Source organism: Pipra filicauda, unplaced genomic scaffold, assembly GCF_003945595.2.
Source record: "Pipra filicauda isolate LSUMZ 115617 unplaced genomic scaffold, ASM394559v2 scaffold196_size3971931_pilon, whole genome shotgun sequence".
In the NCBI taxonomy this organism is placed as follows: Eukaryota; Metazoa; Chordata; class Aves; order Passeriformes; family Pipridae; genus Pipra; species Pipra filicauda.
In genome coordinates this window covers 686,895-710,054 of record NW_024104305.1, presented here as the reverse complement: position 1 = coordinate 710,054, position 23,160 = coordinate 686,895, and the positions used below count along the sequence as shown (strand labels likewise).

General features: G+C 37.8%; 1 protein-coding gene across 1 annotated transcript in view; it reads right to left on the bottom strand.

The window, feature by feature from the left end:
• Positions 1-22,877, bottom strand: part of DDX60 (DExD/H-box helicase 60) — a 44,038-nt gene extending 21,161 nt beyond the window's left edge. The window contains exons 1-18 of the mRNA XM_039380447.1: positions 22,748-22,877; positions 20,508-20,884; positions 20,313-20,382; positions 18,534-18,711; positions 18,050-18,391; positions 17,470-17,577; positions 15,883-16,044; positions 14,817-14,975; positions 12,465-12,606; positions 11,185-11,346; positions 9,713-9,815; positions 8,884-8,999; positions 6,685-6,848; positions 5,422-5,674; positions 4,431-4,594; positions 2,191-2,343; positions 1,755-1,904; positions 615-734 (exon numbers count right to left, since the gene is read on the bottom strand). Coding sequence (XP_039236381.1) covers positions 615-734; positions 1,755-1,904; positions 2,191-2,343; positions 4,431-4,594; positions 5,422-5,674; positions 6,685-6,848; positions 8,884-8,999; positions 9,713-9,815; positions 11,185-11,346; positions 12,465-12,606; positions 14,817-14,975; positions 15,883-16,044; positions 17,470-17,577; positions 18,050-18,391; positions 18,534-18,711; positions 20,313-20,382; positions 20,508-20,868 — 2,907 coding nt within the window. The 5' untranslated portion in view covers positions 20,869-20,884; positions 22,748-22,877. The remainder of the gene's footprint in view (positions 1-614; positions 735-1,754; positions 1,905-2,190; positions 2,344-4,430; positions 4,595-5,421; positions 5,675-6,684; positions 6,849-8,883; positions 9,000-9,712; positions 9,816-11,184; positions 11,347-12,464; positions 12,607-14,816; positions 14,976-15,882; positions 16,045-17,469; positions 17,578-18,049; positions 18,392-18,533; positions 18,712-20,312; positions 20,383-20,507; positions 20,885-22,747) is intronic.
• Between the last annotated feature and the right edge of the window lie 283 nt (positions 22,878-23,160).

Below are 23,160 nucleotides of genomic sequence, written 5' to 3'. Positions count from 1 at the left end.
CAGAGGAAATTACAGGCTGGTCACTCACCTTCATCCTCAATGAAGGTGCAAGTAGACACCAAGTTAAACATGAGGCAACAATGTGCCCTGGTGGCAAAGAAGGCTAATGATTTCCTGGGCTGGAAACTAGGAGGAGTCCAAACTAGGAGGAGTTTGGACAGCAAATCAAGGGAGGTGATCCTTCCCCTCTACTCAGCACTGATGAGGCCATACCTGAAGTCTTGTGTCCAGTTCTGGGCTCCCCATTACAAGCAAGACCAGCCTAGTGGCCTTCTATAATGAAGTGACTACATCAGTGCACAAGGTAAAAGCTACTGATATGTTCTGTCTGGACATTTATAAGGCATCTTCTGTATGCTGGTAACAAAAGGATTTTAATGGTTTTTCTTTTAACCACAGCAAGTCCACTTTTAACCTGCATGTCCATTGATGATGACGAGGTGAGGTTGTATTCCACAGACTTACATACCTAAGTACAGGTATGCATAGATTTTTCCTGAACTTTTGACTTAGCAATGGCTCAATTGTTCTAATTAGAATTAACATTTTCAGAAGCCAGATGGAATACAGAAGTCATTATTATTATTATGTGTTAAACACCCATAAAAATATACCTGAGAATTCATGACATCATGGCGATAATCTCGTGTAAAGACTCCACACACTGCCAATCCATCTGGAAGTTTCTTGGTGAATCGACTGTAGACAGTTCCTACCACTTGGTTTACAAGGGCCTTAAATAAAGATCATTAACAAAACTAAAGAGTGTATGTCTAAAGATATATGACAGTCTGAGACATTTAAAGGCATTCAATTTTGGCACTGATATTAATGTACTAGACTATAATGTACTACGTAACGTCTTATTAAGTGTAGACTTTCACCAATGTTAACTTTAAAAAGATATGGTACTTTATTTTCAATTATACTCCAATGCTTTCAAAGAAATTTAGTGCTGTGTAAAGTGAGTTATTCATTATTAATTCTGTATTTTAATTATTTTCAAAGCAGTTAAAAATAGATCGCATTTACTTCATCTACAAGCACTTTAAGCACTTTACTTCATCTACAAGCCCAAAGTCCTTGGGCTGCATGTTTAAAATACATTTCTGCATCCAGACTGATATTCGAATGAAATTTTGATACCCAACCTGAGTACAAACACAAAAAAATTTGATTTTACTTACAGAAAACAATCCACAGAGATTGTTCTCAAATAACAGCACATGTAATTCACTACCTAAAAATCATATCACTGAACATTAAAATAAATTTTAGAAGAAATCAAAACATTATGCCTCAGTACTTAAATCAGTTTTGAACTATTAGGATGGAATTCTCACTAAAAAATATCCCACTACTTAGAGTTTCATACATTTTCTCTGGAACTCAATTAGAGAAACATGACTTGCTTAGTCATTTTTGCTTTCTAATATTACTTTCATCATATTGGTAGACTTTTGGTACTCTCATCATTTACCTAACATGCTACCTACAGCTTTTTTTTATATATTAATGTTTTTGACCTTAAATTATCTATACAAATATTAATAGACAAAAGCTCTATGTGAGCCAAAATATTTTGATGATTTTTTATAAGCATGCTCTAATGCATGTAAATATAAAACAGAATGTAAATATTGTTTCTAATAAAAAATATATATCAACTAAAGTTGTGTAACAAGTTACCCCAAACAGTTTCAGAATCATGACATAGTCATACATACAGAGTATGTAGTAGGAAACAGCCTTACCTTTGTAGGAGCAACATACACAACTACTCCTTCGTTGCTTGTTTTCAGAACTTTTTCCATGCAATAGTATGATGCATATGTTTTTCCTGAGGAAGTGGGAGCAACAATCACCGCGGATTCATTATTATCTACAGCATCAAGAAGTTCTCGCTAAGAGAAGAGCAGATATCAAAATATCTTGTCATTAAGTTCATATTGAGTGTTCTTTCTGTGAAAACATCTTTTATTTTTGTATGTACAATTTAAATACAGATTTTAGACTACAGAGGGTCAGAGTTAACTTGCTTGTGTTATGATTGTATTCTTTCCCCTTAAATTGTTAGTGGAAAAAAAATGGAACTACAAATTATAACTTGTCTATTTCAATTATTTGGTCTGACAGACAAAAAAAAGATCATTTCTATTAACTTCATGCTAAAAGTTTGTGTCTCATTACCTGCCATGTGTCTGGTATGAAATGTTGCACTCTGGGATCTGGATCATTTCTCTCTTCTCTGAGCAAGTAATAATCCATGTATTGTAGCTGAAAGCGAGCTGAACCCACTTCAATAGCATATTTGCTTGTATTCTGATTATTGCTTTTTCCTGTCTATAAGGTCAAAAGAAAACTCGGGTTGGTTTGAAAGCTAGAAAGAGATTAAGAAAATGGCACGTCTTTTGCTCTGTTGAACTGTGCAAGCTCTGAAAAACATATGAAAGTGCAGGTGGTTTTTTAATAATTTCTCTGAGAAATCCACACCACGCAGTCTTACGTTAGGGTTACATTCAGTGCTCTTGGAAGGAGACTAGGTTCTAAAACTACTATGTCTTCCACAGCGAGTATTAGTGTTGGTATTGCTTTTGTTATCAGAAGAGCTAACAAAACTGGCTACCAAGCAAAAGCTCAGCCTCTTCAAATTATTGCCTGCCAGAACCTTCTCACCATATATTTATGTCTCTCTTCTTCACTCTGCCCCAATCCCTTGTGCAATGAATCCCACTTGCAAAAAGAAATTCAATATAAAGTAACTGTGATGTCAAATTTTGAAAAGCATTGTATTTTTAAAGAATGCCTGTATACCCTAAGACATAGCAAATTTAATGTTCATGGATGCATCTGGTTACAACATCTGATCCTGAAAGCTGTACAAAAAAGTGTTATGCGTATAAAATATACTAGAAACTCAGAAAATCACATAACAATTTAGGTTATCAGGGTTTGGACTTGATGATCTTGGAGGTCTTTTCCAACCTTAAGGATTCTACAGATATCTGGATGTCAATCCAACTCACTGATAGAAACAGTTGCATTTAAGATGGGTCACTCAGGATATTCAGCCGAGTTTTTACTGTCTTTAAGGATGGAGATTTCCCAACTTCTTTAATTTCTTCAAGGAAATATTTTCAGCTATTCCTGAAAATTTCAGTTATTCCTAAAGTTTCTCCAACTTTGCAAAAGTAATAATCCTAAACAAGGAGCTTCAAAAGCAAAAGTAAGTCCAAAATGCACCAACTGATGTAGAACCCTCCTGAGCACGAATTAAACCTGCCAACATATCTCTTCTATCATCCTAAGCCTTTATAGCAAACTTTTTGAGATCCCTGGATCCCTTAATTCTACTTCCTAAGATGTAGTATAGCTTCTTTGGAACACCAAATACCTTTACAATAATTACGTAGCCAAGAACAGGTAATCATCGTCTACCAGTTGAGTTCACGCAGAAAAAGAGACAAATAATTTCCACTCTTAAAGAGGAGAAAATTTCTTACAAAAAATTCACTTCCTCTCTCTCCTCTGTCCTGAACCTCAAGGAAGGATGATAAACAGTTTCCAAAAATAAGCTTCCAAAAATTCCTAACTGTACTGCACCTGAAAAATGGGACACTGAAGTAACTGATACTGGTTTTACACTTCACTGTAATCTTCCTTCCTTTTGCTATTGACTTCATATTCTTGCAAGAGAAGCTACCTACTCCCTCTTCTGCCTGAGAGCCACTCTAGCATCCCCTCTCCCTAATAACATACCATCTGCACACAAAGGTATCAAACTGCTCTTAAATCAGCCAGTGGGCAGAAAAGCATAAGGTCGGTCCTTGGAGAAATTACTTCAGACCAAATTCAGTGTAGCTACTGGCGGTCTCTGCAGTGCTAATAACGACAAGCAATTCAGTATCGGAAACTGTTTCCTTCAGAAGCGATTAGAAATACCATAACATCAAACAGAATAGATTTCATCCACCTCCACAGCCTCAAAAGATTTCCTGTTCTAAAGTAGCACATTTGGACCTGCTAAAGAGCTGCTGCTCATTGCTTAGCTTTTAACACTTATTTTTAACATGCAGAGCTGAGCTGATGCGATGGACTGAACTTCAGGTACCTCTCAGACACATCTAAGGCCTCAGAGGGACATAACTAGAGCAAATTAATCTTGATGTCTCTTTCAAAGGCTATCTTTGCAGCCATATAAAGTTCTATTTACTGAAGGGGAAGCTTACTAAACCTACAACTCACATCAAGCAGAGGAATGTATACATGAACCTAAAGAAGATTAATACCTGAATCAAGAATAGATAGTTCCAAATCTTATGGCACAATGCAAAATAAAATAACCTCAATATTGGTGTCCTACACATTATTCACTGCTTAAGAAATCACTGTTAATATTCAGCTACAGATCCAGTTAACTATAAAGTTACCTGGCCAGACAGGGAGCATGCCAAATTCTCAAATCCAAGGAGTTTTAGATATTTGGTCAGCTTTTGTAGATGTGGTTCCTCCAAGAGATCTTGATATTTTTCAAGAAGGATATGAATTCTCCTCATGACTTGAACAGCTTTGCTTAAATCTTTAGATTTGTTTCCTTTAAAAAAAAAGCAGCCTACTGTTATCTGAGAGCTGATCGTATCACTGAGAGAATTCTGATATCAGGTATTTTCAGAACAGACCTTAGCCACATTTATAACAATTAAAAGATTAATTTTATTTAAAGACAGCTAGACAAAGACGACTCCGTTCACCTCTACAATGAGTGCCACTGAAGACCAAGGACCCAAATAATTCTGTCTGCTTCTGCATACTCATCTATAAAAAGAAGTCATACTTCTGACATCTACACAATAACTGAGCTCCCCCATTTTACTTTCCTGATGCACAAATTTGTTACTCAGTCTTATTAGCAACATATTTCACTCCAATGTTTACAACTGTTCTGAACACGTTTAGAGCAGTGTGTGTTTGGACTCTCCTGACTGAGAGTATGGACTTAACAAGTTAATTCTGATGAAACAGAAGGCTACTTACCATGGCATCACAGATTTCTTGTGCAAATTGTCATTATTCAAACTGCAAGCTAATCACCTCAGCTAAATAAACAATCCATGATATATATAGATACATTTTACTGTGCATGCTAGATAATTATTAAAGATCTATAAATAAAATTATTTATGTATGCAATGTTTACAAACAACACAGGGAAACAGCTACAATCTAATTTCATTGGATACTTCACATCTTGAAATTGCAAAAGGGGATCAGAGCCTGTTAACACTTAAAAGCACCTTTCATGTTCCTGAAACAGGGCTGTATTTACATGTCTTTATTACAGCTGAGAATGCCCAAAGTCACCCACTGTCTTGGTTAAAGGAAGTGGAAGTTGACTACTGAACGTGAATTTGGCTATCATACCTTGCTCTTTGCAGTGTTTCTTCCACACTTGTAAACAGGCAGACAGTGCTGTCATTTCTATGCTGAACTTCACAGATTTACTTTTAAAGGTCTTGAGAAACTTCTCCAATTTATTTATTCCAACAGTCTGGTTTTCTTTTATTTCCTTTACAGTTGTCATATATAATGCTTGCCATTGCTTCTGTTCTTTATCTTCTTCCTTAGCTTTTAGTCGCCTGTTGTTTTCCTCTGTAATTATTTCCACTTTACTTTTCTATCCAATAAAATAAAGATATTTAGAAATAACCATCACTCTGTCCAAGCATCATCTAAAACAAGCTAATCACTCAATCACAGCAGGTGCTTTATAATTTTCAACTAATCTGTACGATGCATTGTGTTTTGGGAATTTTTTTAATGAAGTCATTTTGAAGAAGACATAATGAATCCCAATATATGTTGCTCATAAGACCTTCCCTAAACTTCATTTTAAGCCAGTATAAAGCTTCACAAGTAGTATAAAAAGAAAAAAATGTAGAAAAATATAATAAGAAATGTCTAAAAGTTAAATTTCAAGCTTTCATTTTATACATGGCTAATAGTAATTCTGATCATATTTGGATGCTTTTCAGTAAGTTAAATAAAATTAAGAGTTTAAAGTTACTTAAAGTTATTTTATATACAGAGTTTTAGTGGCAATGCAACAGTCCACAATCTGTAATCCATACTACAGGTTATTATGAAATGTTACTCAAATTACCATTGCTCAGTATTGTTCACAAGTATGCAAGCACATGCTACATACCCTATGATGTCTGACAATGTTCACATAGCTAGGATTAATCGCAATATCTACAGGATCTTTCACAGAGTATGTTTCCAAATAGTGCAAGGAAATAAGTAATTTAATAATGGGGTTTTTTCTAGTATTTCTCAAGTTTCTAAAAGTAAAATTAAATTAATGAAATCCAGTTTCCCTCACTCCACATTATAACACTGATCATGTGCCAAAACCCCTTAACCTTCACAGAGTTCATATTTATTATTTTTTTTTACCTGTGCCTGTTAAAATACAATCACTCATCAGTATTCTTAACTAGGAACAAAAACACATTTGTCAATTAGCTAATTAGATTTGAAGTACAAAACAAATTTGAATTTCTTCAATTGTGAACCACTAGTACATTCAGAATATAAAACTTCAGCTGCGGAACTCATATAGTAGAAATCTTTTCCTGGATAGTAGAAAAAAATATTTTGAAAGAGCAACTTGAATATACTCACGTGCTTCTTTTGTGCCTTTTTGACAGCAGAATTAGCATTCTCTGACACATGCTCTTGATATACAATATGTTTGGAAGGGCTGTCTTCCAGAGTGCTTCCATAAAAGTGACGAAAAGTCTGTAACTTCTGTATTTCTCTTCTTTCTTTTGGACTTTTGGATTTTGCTGCAAACAAATATAATTGATTAAAAAATGCTCTGATAGGATTCCAGACTAATCTGTTACCAACCAAAGATAGCTGGGTAATTGACAAATTTCCTAAAAAAACTCCTAATTGACCTAAAAGATAAAATCTCATGTTGAAAAAGGCTGGCTAGTAAGACTCACTGAAATCCAACAGTACTTTGGTCTATCTGAGAGACAGGCAATAGACCCAAATTGAAACTACTTTAGATGCACGTTAAAAATATTGGAAAACTTAAAAAACAGGATGTCTGGAAATTATTACTCTTTGAGTCTATGAAAATAGAAAGGTGTCTTCTGAAGGCAATTCAAATGATCAGAAAGATACTTCTTCCCCAAGAAAACAAGAGTCTGCCATCAGAACATAAATAAATAAATCTGCTGGAACAACACTTATGCTAGGCAATGGAAGATTCTGAACTGAGCACATGAATACTTCCACACTCAAGCATCTGTCTTTCTCTGTCCTAAAATCAAAATGGTGAGTCTGCTTCTGAGTGTGAAGACTTATCTCAATAGATAAGAATATTCATGCAAGGTACGCATGGATTGGTCATAAACCTTCAACATTATAGAAAGTGCTCTAGATACTGTTCTGCAGGGGATGCTCTCCAAACTTCCCACTGAAATCACAGTGTACAGAATGCAAAAAATCATCCAGTCAAAAACAGGAGGAGATGGAATTTTGGTTTCATAGGTCAAGTAATACAAATACCCACTCAGGAAACAGTATTTCTAAGTCACGGAATAAAAACCATAATCAACCTTAGAAGCACCAACAGTAACCCATGAATTCTCAACTTCTGGTAGGTTTTTCACAATTTCATTCACCGCATGATGCTATTGATGATAGAAATATCTTTGAGAGAAATTTTTGAGTACTTCCTGCTATATACAGTATTGTATAGCTAATTTCATGTAAATTTGCCAATCTAAGTTCCAAGCTAAGTCCAAGGCTTGTTTTCGGTAGTATTGCAAACTGGAAAGAACTTAATAGGAAATTATAATGTGTAATATCAAGAATAATACAAACTTAAATTTACTTCTTGCTGGTTTTAGTGGAATAGAGTTAATTTTCTTCATATCAGGTGTATTATTGCTGAGCAGTGCTTACACAGAGTCAACACGTTTTCTGCTGGTGAGGGGCCTGGTGGCGCACAAGAAGTTGAGAGGGAACACAGCTGCGACAGCTGATCCAAACTGACCAGTGGGAGATTCCATACCATATGGTGTCATGCTCAGCAATAAAATTTGGGGGAAGGAATGGGTAGATGTTTGGAGCAATGAAACTTGTCTTCCCAAGTAACTGTTATGTGTGATGGAGCCCTGCTTTCCTGTGGATGGCTGAACACCTGATTGCCCATCGGAAAGAGTGAATTAATTCCTTGTTTTCCATTGCTTGTACATGTGGCCTTTGCTTTACGTATTAAACAGTCTTTATATCAACCCATGAGTTTTGTCACTTTCACCCTTCTGATTCTCTCCCCCATCCTGCTGCAGCTGAGGGAAGTAAGTGAGTGGCTTTGGGGTGCTTAGTTGCCGGATGGGGTTAAACCACAACCACTTCTTTTACTTCTTATTTTAATTCTGTTCTCAAAAGATAAGATTGGCTATGCACGCACTGTGCAACCATCTGGGTAGATTTTCCACATACGTGAATGTGCTCACTAACCATTATCCTAACTATATATTTAAACATTAAACTTCATATGGACATAGTTTGTATAAATCTGTGAAGCATTTTGCAGGCAAATGGGAATATATGATGAACATCTGACCATGGGTGCTCATTCTGTTATATTCAGACCAATTTAAGATAATACAAAATTCATGCACATGATGCACAGGTGTATCAGTTTACGTGTAATTTGGCTACTGCAGTAGCTCCAGTTTGGCAGGTATTTGTACAGCTGCAAATGTTTTCTGAAATGAGAAGTCCTTCTGCAAAACCATGATAACCTTTACAGTAATGTTCTGTCCAATACAGACCCATGGGCTTTGTGTTAGTTATTCTTACCATCAGCATTGCATGGCACTCGCTCATATTCCTCAGTCAAAGGTCTATCAGAATGCCAGTGATGACGTTCATCGAATTCCTTGTATTTAATAAGTGAAGTAATTGCAGGGTCATTGCTGAAATATATAAATATGAAATAGAGCAGAAATTAAAAGGGTTTTCTAGCTTCTCTCATGAAACATTTGAAAATTGGGTCTTTATCAAAACACAGTTTTACTGTGTAGAAAAACAACAAAGGGTTTAATTCTATCCCAAATATAGTGTGTTAAGATAGCCTCAATTTTTCATAAAGAAATACTAACAAGTAAAACACCATTTTTTCATTTATTTTCATACAGATTAATCACAGAATGAAATGTAACTACATAATTCACACAACTATAAAATACTCATTACATAACACAAAACCCACTTCCACAAATAGCACAGCAAATGTAGGATAACTTCTTCTTACTTTTTTCAGTATTTTTATTTAATGTTTTTCTTTTCCTGAAATCAATATGAGCCTTGCAAATTACGATAAGGCTTTTCAAACACAAATTTTACATTTAGAAAAACAGTTCCAGAATGTAGACTAACAAAGACTATAATGCAAACAAATAACAGTATGAGAAAATAAGGATATATTTACTCTTAACCATTCTTGTTCTGAATTTTCTGTTAATATTTATACCAATACATGTAAACATGTATGTGACATTTTACCCAGGTATAATGAAAAACATTTCTACATTTGTAAAAATTTAGCATAGTATGGATGCAAAGTGCAGGGGAGTAGAAAATCAGCCCATATAATGTTATTTCATTAGAAAAAAAACCATATAGGTACCTTTTTAAAACAGGTAGGTCTTTCAAAACATCTCCAACATAATCTTGAACAAGATCAGATTTCACTGGGATTAGTCCAATGTTAGGAATTTCTTCTTCACAGACTTTACAGTGTAAAAAAAATATTGTTTAATTAAGAATATATATAATTGAATATCATTCTTAAAAATTCTGTCAAGTTACATTATAAATTAAATTCTGTAAATTAAAATTTACTAAAAGTAATCAGCAGTTCACTAGTTCCACTTTTCTTTTTTCTTCTCAACCATGCAAAGAGTGTAGCAGACATCAATATCGCTTTCAAGTAGTTGTTCTCCTGACCCATTTTAGACACCTGTGCTACTTTCTGAATGCTACAACCAATCCCATCTCACACGCATTTGTGTTTCTGCACTGGTTCCATAAAGATCACAGTCTCCTAAATACGGACTTTCAAACCGCACTTACGTTGGATGACTAAAGACTACAAGTAACATTGTGTATCCTTGGCACATTTGAAGTCTAGCCACATTTTTGGTCTTCAGCCAAAGGAGATACAGAAATAGGCAATACAATTGCCAAAAGATGCCCTAATATCACACAGAAAACAAAGAAACTTTTTTGCCCACTAGATCCCACTTCGCCCACTTGAAATCTTTGAAACCAGCTGAAGAACGCTCACAAATTTAAGCAGAATTCCAGCCTTTACTGACTTTTTTATGAACTGTCTCTTCTAAAGATTTATACAATTTCTTAAGTTTAAAACAAATATTTTAAGGCTGTTACAAGCTGGTTCTCAAGAAATGTCAGATATCTGGCAAAAAATTCTACCTAATCCTTTCAGATATTCAGAACAGGTCTTGTATGTGAGGGAAGAAAACCATCCCTGAGCCAATCATGCATTTCCCCAATTATGGGCTACAGGATGATGGTGTAATTTAAGACACTTATGGACAACTCATACTTCTAAAATCATCAAGAATTGCAGTGTGAGCTACAGTGATGGCTGGACTCTCTACCATTAAGGTAACAGTTCTATATTCCACTTAATTTGCTGATTCCATGCCAAATATCTGCATAACATGTCAATGTCAAAGATGTTCCTCAGAGACAGTCTTTCTGCAGCATAATCATTACTTTAAATATGAGTACTTAATATGTTTTTTTACTACTACTTGTATTACACTACTCAACGTTTTTTACAATACATACAAGAGATTTGGGCTAGTAGTCGTGGAACTAAACCCAATTCCCCATGAAGTTAATAACAATACTTGTGCTGTCCACAGTGGAGTCAGAACTTCACCCATAAGGCCACGTCAGACTTCTTTTTGCATCAGCTGCAGGTTTTGCTCGTGGGTTGGAAGGATGGAGAAGATCCATGAAGCATGGATGAATTTGCGATCACAATAAAATCAGACCACCACTCCTAGCACTTTCAGTGATACCAATGAGGATCATGCTTTTAAAATTAATGTGCGGAGTTGCCAGTACCTCTAAATAATGTCTGCTCCTGTTCAAGAAATACTTGGGATGTTTTTCGTATTGGGAAAGCATCTCCAAAACTGTATTTCACTGCCAATTTTTTTACAGCGTCCCATAAAAATTGGTAGTCATTCTCCATTTCTTTCCCCAAATCCTTTTGGAACTCTAATCCTGCAAAGGAAAGGTGGGGGAGGGAAGTTGCTTTAAAATTGAGTTTACTCGAACTAAACCTATCTATTTACCTATGCAGCATCAGGCACAAAAACTTCACTTTTATACTAGGGCTTTAGTCACTAGAACAAATTAGAACAGAATGTTGTACACTCACAGTTTTTAATAGCCCAGAGTGTAAATAGGGAAATGTACTGAGAATACGTGTTTTGGAAAAAAAAAAACAGATTTAGACTGTCTGTGAAAGTTTGCAAGCTCTACTGCTAAAGAAGAGTTTCTCTGACCTTTGCCTCCTGCAAGGTAGAATCTTGAATTGATATTTTTTTTTAGTGCCCAATAAGAGGTATCATTATAAAAATAAATGTTTTGTATTCCTAATTTATATTTTCTTTAAAAATTCCTCTACACTTGCTTTACTGAGGTACATACAGGACCTCTTGTAACTAGATTTATAAAGTGTTCTGGTTTACTACCACACAGACAGACTCATGGCAGAGGATTACCAACAAGCAATTACTCTGAAAGAACATTTGCTACAAATCTTTTGCCGTATTTTCTTTTTCTGTAAGATTTGGTAACTTCTTTTGCTAATCTTAACACATCTGATGGTGTTCATAAAGCTCCAGCTCCCAAATTACTGTACGTTTAAGACAATATGTGACCTTGTCTGAATCAATCTCATCTGAAATTAAAGTATTATTCAATGTCACAGTGACAGTAGGGATTAAATCTAGTTTCTGACTGTGTTGCACTAAGATGAAATTAATAAAAAACTGGCTAAAAAACAAACAGAATTGAGAACACCCAATAATAGTGACCCAGAACTCTTGCTACCTATGTTATATCACTCTTTTATGTATTAGTACAGGTGGCACATTAGAGATATGATATGATAAAGTATTCTGAATGAGTACTGGTATAAGACACTTGCACATGTGATTTTCTGAACTTGGTTACAGAAAAAATGTTTCCTTATTATTCCATGAAATGTATCCATTGCTCTATGGGTCATTAGAAAATTGTGCTCATTTCTGCCCATACAAGTAGTTTTATTCCCATTTTGCAGCTTAATAAAGTAAAAAATATAAGAAAGTAAACTGTTCAACAATGATAAATACCTTTAGTGTATTCGACCTCATAGTAATGTGCAAGATTTATGAGCAGTGACTCATCATTTAAATCAGGCAGGTAAGTTAAATCCAATTTCCAATCATTTGTATCACACAGCTGTACCAGAGCAAAATGCATACACAACTGTTGCTGTTAAAAATAAAGCAAACAATTAATTCTTATGGAGCACCTTTACATGTGGAGGTATCAAAGCATCTCCAAAGGAAGGTTAACTACCACAGATTTATTGACACAAAAAAACCACATTGTTACTTGACTTCTCTGTGATCAGAAAACTGCCTTCACGGTTCTCCTTCACTGCAATAACCAACTTTAAACAACGAAAGAGTCTAACAAACTTGCCATACTGGATGAGACTAAAAAGTCCATCTAGTCCAGTACCCTAACAGTAACACTGACTAAATGCAGATGTCCAAGAAGAGGTCAACTACTGAGATCTTGCCCCAAACATTCTCCTAGCTGCACTCATTTGTGGCTCACAAGATTCCTGAACCAGGTATGGTTTCACAGAATCACAGAATGGGTCAGGTTGGAAGGAACGCAGTGGGTCATCTTTTCCAACCTCCCTGCTCAAGCAGAGTCATCCTAGAGTACATTGCACAGGAATTGTGTCCAGACAGTTCTTGAATATCTCCAGTGAGGGAGACTCCACAACCTCTCTGGGCAATATGTGCTTGGTCACACAGTAAAGTTCTTCCTCATATTCAGGTGGAACTTCCTGTACATCAGTTTCTACCCATTGCCTCGTGTCCTACTGCTTGGCAACACCAAGAAGAGCCTGACTCCATCCTCTTGATACCCTCCCTTCAGATACTTACAGACTTTAATAAGGTCTCCTCTTAGTTGTCTCTTCTCAAGGCTCAACAGGCACAGCTCCCTCAGCTTGTCCTCTTAAGAGATACGCTCCAGCCCCCTAATCATCTTTATCACCCTCCACTGTACCTGCTCCAGGAGCTCCATGCCTCTCTTGTATTGAGGAGCAGTACACATACATGTACAAATGCAGTGCTGTGTAGGGCTGAGTAGAGGGGTAGGATCACTTCCCGCAACCTGCTGGCAACGCTCTTCCTAATGCACCCCAGGATACCACTGGCCTTCTCAGCCACAAGAGCACACTGTTGGCTCGTGGACAGCTTACTGTCCACCGGGACCGCCAGGTCCTTCTCTGCAGAGCTGCTTCCCAGCAGCTCAGCCCCCAGCCTGTACTGGTGCCTGGGGTTATTCCTCCCCGGATGCTGGACCCTGCCTTTGTCTTTGTTCAACTTCAGACAATTCTTCTCTGCCCATTTCCAACCTGTTGAAGTCCCTCTAACGGGCTGCACAGCCCTCTGGGGTATCAGCGACTCCTCCCAGCTTTGTGTCATCAGTGAACTTGCTGTGGAGGCATCTACCCCTTTATCCAAGTCACTGATGAATGTTAAACAATACTGGGGCCAGTATTGAACCTGGAGAGACACCCCTAGTGACAGGCCTCCAACTAGACTCTGTTCCACTACCACAAACCTCTGACCACAACCAACTGCCCTTTAGCCAGTTCTCAATCAACCTCACTTTCCACTCATTCAGCCTACACTTTCCATGCTGGCCTAGGAGGATGTCATGGGAGACAGTGTCAAAGCCTTGCTGAAGTCTAAGTAAACAACATCCACTGCTCTCCCTTCTTCTATCCAGACAGTTGTTTCATCATAGAAGGCAATCAGGTTGGTTAAGCATGATTTCCCTTTGATGAATCCAATCCATGCTGACTACTTCTGATCCTATTCTTGTCTTCCACATGCATAGAGATGATCTCCAGGATGAGTTGTTCCATCACCTTTCCAGAGACTGAGGTGAGGCTGACTGGCCTGTAGTTCCCTGGTACTCCTTCTTGCCCTTTTTGAAGACTGAGGTGACACTTGCTTTCCTTCAGTCCTCTGGCATCTTCTCCAGACCGCCATGACCTTTCAAAGATGATTGAGAATGGTCTTGCAATGACGTCTGCCCGTTCCCTCAGCACTTGCGGGTACATCCCATCATGGTACATGGACTTGCAGATGTCAAGTTTGACTAAATGGTCCCTAAGCCAAACCTCCTCAACCAAGGAAAAGTCTTCATTCCTCCAGATTTTTTCCATGGTCAATTGGGTCAGGTATTTCTGAGGGTAGGCCTTGACAGTGAAAACTGAAGCAAAGAAGGCATTCAGTATCTCAGCCTCAGAAACAAACAAAGGGTTTGTTTCCAGTGGGTACATTACGTTCTTTAATCTCTTCAGATGACTGAAGCAGGATATAAAGGAAAATGAAAACTGAAATGACAATTGCACCCTATGTCAGAGGAAGTTAAGACGGTGCTACACATACCATTTTTAACAGTGGTAAAACTTGCTTTGTCCAGCAGGATTTCATGTCCCTAATCTGAGCTCTCTGTGAAAGAGGCATATGAAGAAGAAAAGTCACTGTGAGACATTGCATTCTGCACAGGTCAGCTGCTTCTTCAGGAGATACGTGTTTACTTCTTCTCTGTTGAGAGATGACAGATAAAAAGTTGACCACATCCTTCATTAGAATAATTGTGTTCACCACTACTTAATTCAGTGGTATGCAATTTGTTAAAGCAGCTAATAATTTAGACCTATTTGACCATTTTAACTACTTGTGGTCACACTTAGTTAAAAATGAACATTCTTGTAGTGCTGGTAGATGCAGATCAGTTATAATGTTAAAAAAAAAATCTCTTTTCCAAAGAGGAATATGACTATGAAAACCAAGACAAAACTTGAAAACAATTTTCAGTTTGTCTGACTAGAAATGTTATTATTTTAAGAGGAAAAGTTAATATCTAGATATAGGCCTATGCTCTTTTCTCAACTGCACTGCAAAACTCAGTACAGAAATTGAGCTCTGCTAACTAACTACTTGTAGCTATCCTCTAGTCTACTGAATATGTCTATAATAAAATATTACTGATATATTGCATCTGTGTTAACTTGATGAAAATACAAGGCTCGTAGTATGGTCACAAAAATGACCACACATAGAAAGAAACCTTTATACTGAAATGTCTCGCTAACTTGAGGAAAAGCATATTCTTCTATGAAAGCTAGCATAGCACTGAACGTTAGGAAAAGAAAAATAATGAGTGCAACTACCTTCTTAAGATAAAACTTTCTATGAAAGTAATTGTTCCTAAGGTAAAACTTTTCCCAGAAACAGCCACTGTGACAGGGGGGCCAGTGCCACCCACAAAGAGACCATGCCCCTTTGAAAAGCTGTGACCATAGCAGTTATTTGACCCAAACCATTTAGTGCAATCACAAAGGAGGCACCTGGGCCTCTCTTCAGCTTTTTATCTAGAAGGACAGCCATCTCTCCTCTTAGCAAAATGCTTAGGGTTACCATGCTGAGAAGATATTTACGAAATTCTTACTCTTGCTGATTGCATTCCGTTTGCTCCCATAGGAGTATTTGCATTTCCCAGCACGCTGCTGTATATTTTTAATCCCACAGCACAAGCAAGAACACAGACCACACGGCGAATATCAGATCCTTCAGGCCACAGTTGTTTCAACAAACGGATAGCCTGGCAAACCTGTAGTCATAACATTATGAATAGCATAAATTGTCACCATAATAAAAATTACAAAGAAAAAAGACTATTCTTATTTTATACAGAGTTTCATCAAAGAAGGGGAAAAAATGGATAAAAAACTGCAGAAGAAAAAGTGGGCACAATCATTAGTAAAAATTTCCCCTTTTTGCCATGTCGCTGAGGGCACCAACAGCCCTGACTGTACCTGCCTGACCCCTGCGACCTCCTCTCACCTGCCCTGGGTCCTACCTCAGCCCCTTTCAGGCTGTCAGTCCTGCCCCAGCAATGTAGCAGCAGTGCTGGCCTCTAGCTCCCCACAGCCCTGCAGGCTGACAACCTGCTCTGGCCTCAGCCCATCCCAGCCTGATGCCCAGGGTTGCAGATGTCCCCCAGCTGTCCTGCTCTTGCCTGGGGCAGTGGGTCAGGCCATGGCTCCCAGGCCCTGCCCTGCCCTCCCAGGTGACCTCCCACGGCCCCAGACTCGAGTGAGCAGCCATCTGCCCTTCCTGCACCCTGATGTGGTTCTGCTCCTGGGGTATTCAATTCCTGACTGAGCCTCAGAAAAGATAATTATAATTAAAAAAATATTGGCAGTAGCTGGGCTTTAAAATGCTTTCTGAGTAACACTATATTTTTCTGGACTAAAAATTCACTTTGTTAGACTAGTATCATTCCCACTGAAGTCCAAGGAAGCCTTGCTGTTGTCCTCTGAGGGAGCAGAAGTAGGCTCACAACACGGCAGTGTAACTTTATGCTCAGGAAAATGGCAGGAGTATATTAGGCATTAAAGGTGTCTATGTAACCATAGAAATAGCAATTTTTTGAAGTTCAAATATCGTAGAACCACTGCTTTAATCATGCAAGTACAGACCTTACAACTCTAATCTAGCTCTTGAAAAAAATTCCCAGATCATGAATAGTCAACTGAGTGCGCAAACCTTAGCAGCTGCAATAGTGAGGTTTAGATTTTGAGACACATCCCTAGAGAAGAGGTTGCTGATGGCAGCAGCACTTACTCTGGCCCACTGCTGCTGCCATGGGGATGGGGCAACGGCCACAGTGCCTCCAGAGGGTAGTAGCTGCAGCCCCCACAGTGGCTAATGGTGTTTCATGCTAAATGGGCTGGTTTCTATCTTCTTCAAGACAAGGCGTTTGCTGAGACAGAAACAACCCTTAAGTGGCATCCCACGGATCAGCTTTCAGCTGAATCATGCTACTACAGTGAACTTTAAAGAAAGAACAGTTTCAAGCTGCTGTGAAGAAGAGTGGCCACAGAGAAGACCTTCTCAGACTTAGGGCGTCACTTCAGGATAAGGCAGAGAGCTCCTAGTTCTGGTTAGAAAATAATTTCAGGTAAAGGAATGAAGGAAGACAGTCAACAAAAAGAGGAAAAAAAAAGAAAAAGGATCAAAGAGGTCAAATTACCTCTTTTTGTATGCTTTTCAGGTTCAGCTTGAGATGTTCATATAGATGGATCAAAGGTTCTTTGTGCCTGACTAGGTTTTCACAGGCACATCGCAGATCTTGTTCATACTAAGAAGTCAAAGTTATATGCAAAAGTCAATAGATACAATGCATTAGGGACTACTAGGCACTGACAGAAACCATTAAGATATAAGCAAATCCTCAGCCTCCAAGAAAAAACTGACTAGAATTTTAAAAATCACATCACTGGCCTAAACACTAGTCTTCCTCTGGCATATTATAAGTCAACTAAGACAAGTGATAGTGAAGATAAGGGAAAGGCTACATTAGGGACTATCATATAGAAAGTGAAAAAGGATGTGAAATGAGACTATAGAGAACAGGGCACGAATTTGCCACCAATCACAAAGTTTACCTGTTAGTGATTTCGAGACCAGTAGATTAAACAAAAAAGCCACATATCAATTCTTTATAATATTAATATGTAAATTAAAATACTCATATTGAGATATTTTATTTAAATCTTCTAATTCAAACTAACACTGTTATTGCAAACCAACAACAAAGTAGTGTAGCTTACCATTTGAAAAAATGATCTGTGTTTATATACACTCTGAACGTGATATCCATAAACTCTAAGAAGATCATACTCCTGTCCTGAAGCAAGCACAACATTGATTTTCTTTGACAATGAATGAGCAATTAAAACAGATAAAAAGTCTGTTTGGCGAGAGCTCAGTCCTGTGTCAGATACGATGATGAAGTAAGGATAGCTTTGCTTCAGGAAAATCTCCCACTTGGATGATAAACAATTGGAAAATTCTGTATGAACAGTTATGCTTGTATTATGCCTCAGGTGTTCTATTAATGCAGTACGTAAGAAAAGAAAATGAGGATACTGAAAGAACATCTGCTCTGCATCCTGTGGGAAATAAACACAATGAAATTATTCAGTTACATTTGTTGACACAATGAACGGATTCCTCATCCTGATTAGAATCAAGCAGTTGATTTAAAAGGAATGCAGTGGTTTAAACAGAAAAAAAATGTTATTTATTCAGTACCTTGAAGAAAGTAATGACGTATCTTGCTCCTTTTTCAGCGAAATCATGCAGAAAGCATTCAATTTGGTAGAAGAAGTTTAGATATTGTGTTTTCTTATCTATAAACATAAGTAGTAAGGAATCCCCATCTATTACAAAGAATTCAGACTCAACAAAGTCTTTTAACAGACTGACATACCTGAAAGAAAAACACAAAACATGTACCTACCATTACTGCAAGAAAAGTTGGGCACATGAGATAGAAGAAATTTTCTTACTAATACATTAAACATTAAATGTATAAATAAAATCAATAGGAAATCAACTTTCTTGGATCTAACTCCTAAATAGCTTGCAATCCTTTCAGTTACTGAATGTATTAGAAATTGTCTCCTTTACAATTCCAGATACTTTTGTAGCATCTGAGGTTTTTGTGACTTATATAACACCCTTTGTCCATGCCTGCTTATGCAGGAAGCGTTATCTGTTCTAAAAGAAATACCCCACAGGAAGTAATAACAAAGTATATTTTGAGAGCCTTCCTGCCTGAGCTTTAACTAAAAATAGCAACTATCACGACAATGACGACTACCTCCCTTATCCAAGGAATGTCTATTGCAGAAAAACACGTTAACAGCAAGAGAATCCAACCACAATCCATTACTTCAAGAGACCAAAGAATTAAAAAATTCTTCATCCAGTTCCTATTTCAGATAACTATGAGAGTTGATAAAATTTTCATTAATGAGTCTTAGGTCAAAATTTAAACAAATCCCTTGCATCTGAACATGGTAAGTATAAACCTTAGTTTTTAATATATCCTAGGAATTGAATGCATTCTTCAGTTCCTTAAGAATCCATGAAAATCCAGCAACATGATGTTGGATTCATGCAGTCAGAATAACTTTTGTAGGCCCAGATGAGGAAATGGCAAGCTCTTCTATTAAAGCTTCTCTGCTTTCATGTTTGCCTATTACATATGACACTGTTTATTATATATTACAGTGCTAATGCATAGTAGGAGAATATACTCTAATAGTACAAATGTGCTTGTTTTCTTCAAGGCTGTCAAAAATGCTGGATACTCACCTTAGTCCCACACCTGAGAAGACCTAGCTTTCCTTTCTGGTTGAGATAACAGCTTTTGATTCACAGTCCCAGTTTGCTATCTGATGCAATGAGTAGCCTTCCACGAACAAAAAGTATGCAGACTTCTTACACATTTGTCTGCCTTTATTTAATATTAATCTCTTAGGTGAGCTCAAGAATGCAGAGGAGACACTTCAACGGCAATGTGAGTGTCACTACTGGTAATTCCTTTCCCGTATCAAGCAGGGAAAGGAAACCAAATCTGGAGAAGCAGAAGATCATGCATGAGAACTGACATGCAAAACTATAGAAGGTATAAATGAAAAGGAAAATTTTGTAGGCAAACTGTTTTAGATACTGTAAAAGTAGTAGCCTTAAAATATGTGAGGAAAAATTCTCAAAAAAGCATGACAAAGAATTTGAAAAAAAATAAATTGTAATAGTTAAAATTGTAGATCAGTTCCCAAACATGCAGACAATCCCTACTCTTTGGGCAGACTTTCTATTATACTAGGAATCTTCCTTCATGTGGCTAGAGGAAGTATGAAATCCTAAGCATGCCTTAGGTCTCCTGTTTTTCCACAAACCTAGGTGACAAGCACATAGCTCCTTTCTCTAAGGGGTACTACACTGTGATGTCTACTTAGTTCAAAGAAACTATTTCTATTACCATTTATTGCATTTTTTTCCCATGAACCCCATGGTACTTACTGAGCCTTTGATAGGGATGCCCAAACGTGTATCCTCAACTTCTTCAGAAATTCATGACATTTTCTCATTCCTAAAATAATCACATACATGGTTATGGATAGAACCATATAACCTTAACTCATCAATTAATTACAAAAGAGTCAAAATGTAAGATAATGCAACAGACATGAGCATATGCTATTAGCAGCTCCTCACCATGGCTTTGGGAATCATGTTCATGCTGGACAACTCTGAAATCTTTATCTTCAGTTTGTGATGCTTCCTGTTTCACTTCTTCAATGCTACTGTAATTTATGTTGTTGACTTCTTTTTCTCTATCTACCTCTTTTTTAAGCATCCGCAAAACAGCTGCTTCCACTTTGTCACTGATCTTATCCTCTTCATCAATGTCAATTGTACTCCCTCTGTCTTCATCTTCCTTTGTTGCAATGAAGCCCATTTTCTCACTGTCACTACACACACTGTCCATATCATCGCTACTCTCATTTGTATCTTCATTAAGAACTTTCTTGGAATGATATTCTGCAGAAGCCATCACAGATCTTGATTCTGGCATCCAGAAAAAGAAAACTCTAAGTAATGAAGAGATAATTTTCAGGAAATATAGTATGCTCTTTGGCTCCAACCATTAAATTACCTACTTTGTAATCATACTGGAATAAATTTTAAGAAAAAACAGGAAGCCTTTTTTTGAACATCCCTGAGAGACATATTTTCATTCTAAAAATAATAAATAATTTAATGAAATGCAAGGAAAACATCAGTTTGTATTTCTTAATATATACTAAAGAGGAGCATTACATATTAGCTTTGCACTTTGCAAAAATGGACCCTTGGGGAGGTTAGATATAATTTATTATATTAGGTATATCTACATGGCACGTTCCAAGGAATGATTCATCTTTCCCGATTCAAGTGATTTGTACCCACACTGCTCATGCTAGTCCAGTCACAAATACACATGCCACAACATCTTCACTGCATGATGGGAGTAATCATGGTTTGGCATCAATCCTACTTCTTAAATCAGTTTTACCTTTTTTCTTTTTTGTTTTCCAGGGGTAGAATTCTCAAACCAAGTAAGCACAGAACTGTAATGGTTACGGTAACTCCATACTTCACTAGGTCACAATGTTCAGTTCCTTTGAGGTAAAAAGCAAACAAGTAGCTTGGGATAACACTGCACAGTCCCTACCACATCAGCTCCGCTCTTCTGAACTTCAGTTTTCCCGAACTTCCACTTAGGTGACAGACTCATGCAGTACTTATTGTTGCAGTATTTGCCATTGCAATATTCACACAGAATCAATTAGGTTGGAAAAGGCCTCTGAGATCATAGAGTCCAACCTGTATTCATATGCCTTTAGATATAGCTACCCTTCATTTCCCTATGGCCATAAAAGGACTATATGATCTTTAGATGTCATTTTTAGTCTTATACTTTTTCTTAAAACCTTTTTTAAAAAATAATAAAAGAAAGCGAAATCTACATTTTTCAGATCTCACAAACAGAAAACTATGCCCCAGTTTTCTTTTGTGTTTTCCCCTTCCTTTAGTATAAGTTCCTTGCAAAAGAAGCTGCAGAAAAAGGGAAACAAAAATACATTTTTATTAATTACTTGTAAAATACCGTGCACATAATGTGCTATATTACAGTGGTGTGCTTAAGGTAACTTGAATTCTAATACCTATTTTCACAAAATGTAAGTTATTTGTACACATACATTTACACAAAATCATTTTCTGTGTACCTGCATAAGTACTTTTTGTCAAAGCAGCAATAAGCCTGAGACTTTTCTCCATTTTCTTATCTAAATTGGAAAAGTTATATCAAAGGCTTCAGTACACAGTTCTAGGTTGAATCATGTACTTCTTCATGCTGAAATTGTCACTAAGCGAGAAATTGGCCACCACTACTTCAACAATCTCCTAACCAAGAATGACTTTCTATTTCTGCAAATGTAAAGTCAGCCATTCTCAAAGAAAGAAAAACTGTATTTGTACATACGCATGTATGAACTGCTATACTCCTTTCAGAAAGAAAACCAACAAGGCTTAAATATTTTGCTACCTCGATGCTTTTCTTCAGTGCACACGCTGACATCTGAGGTGCCTGGGGCTACATGTGGGCAGAGGCAACCAGGCGTCTTTTACTCCCTGCCAGCGCTCCTCTTGACCCTCCACCCTGGGGAGAGCTCCCTAGCTGCTCGCAAAGTCCCAGGTGTTCCGCAGCATGCTGTCCAGCCCTAAACCAAACCCAAACCAACTGCAACCCTACGCAAACCTCAGCCCCAGCTCCAGCATCATGCCTGCAGCCAACCACGAGCCTCTCAGAACTAAGGCCGACCCTAACCCTACCCCAGGCTCAGCCCCAAACCCCACTCCAAAGGCAAGTCTAGCCACAAACTCTAAGCAAGCCCCGGCTCTGACAGTACCTGCCGCCGCCGCTGCTCCTCGCCCGGCCCGGCTCCGCCGCCCTCCCGCCTTTAAGGCGCCGTCGGCGGCAGCTCCGAGTTCGGAGCCCCGAGGGCGGCTCCTGGGGCGGTCCCACCGCCTCCCGTCTCACCAGGTTTCGGTTTTCTTTCCTGGCGCGGACCTGCCTTCAAGTTTTGGTTTCGTTTCCCAGGTGCCGGGATGAACTTCGGCCTTAGATACGGCACTGGAAAGCATCACGTGTACTTCCTGGAAAGCATCACGTGTACTTCCTCGCTTCCATCAAGCTATGCTTTTTCTGTCATGATGGCTTCAGCTAGTGGTCCAAGAGCCATTAAGCCTGCGTTGCTTAAGGGTATTGTTAATGTAAGCTGCATATACGGTGCAGAAAACACTAATTCCTGTTTCGGTCCCT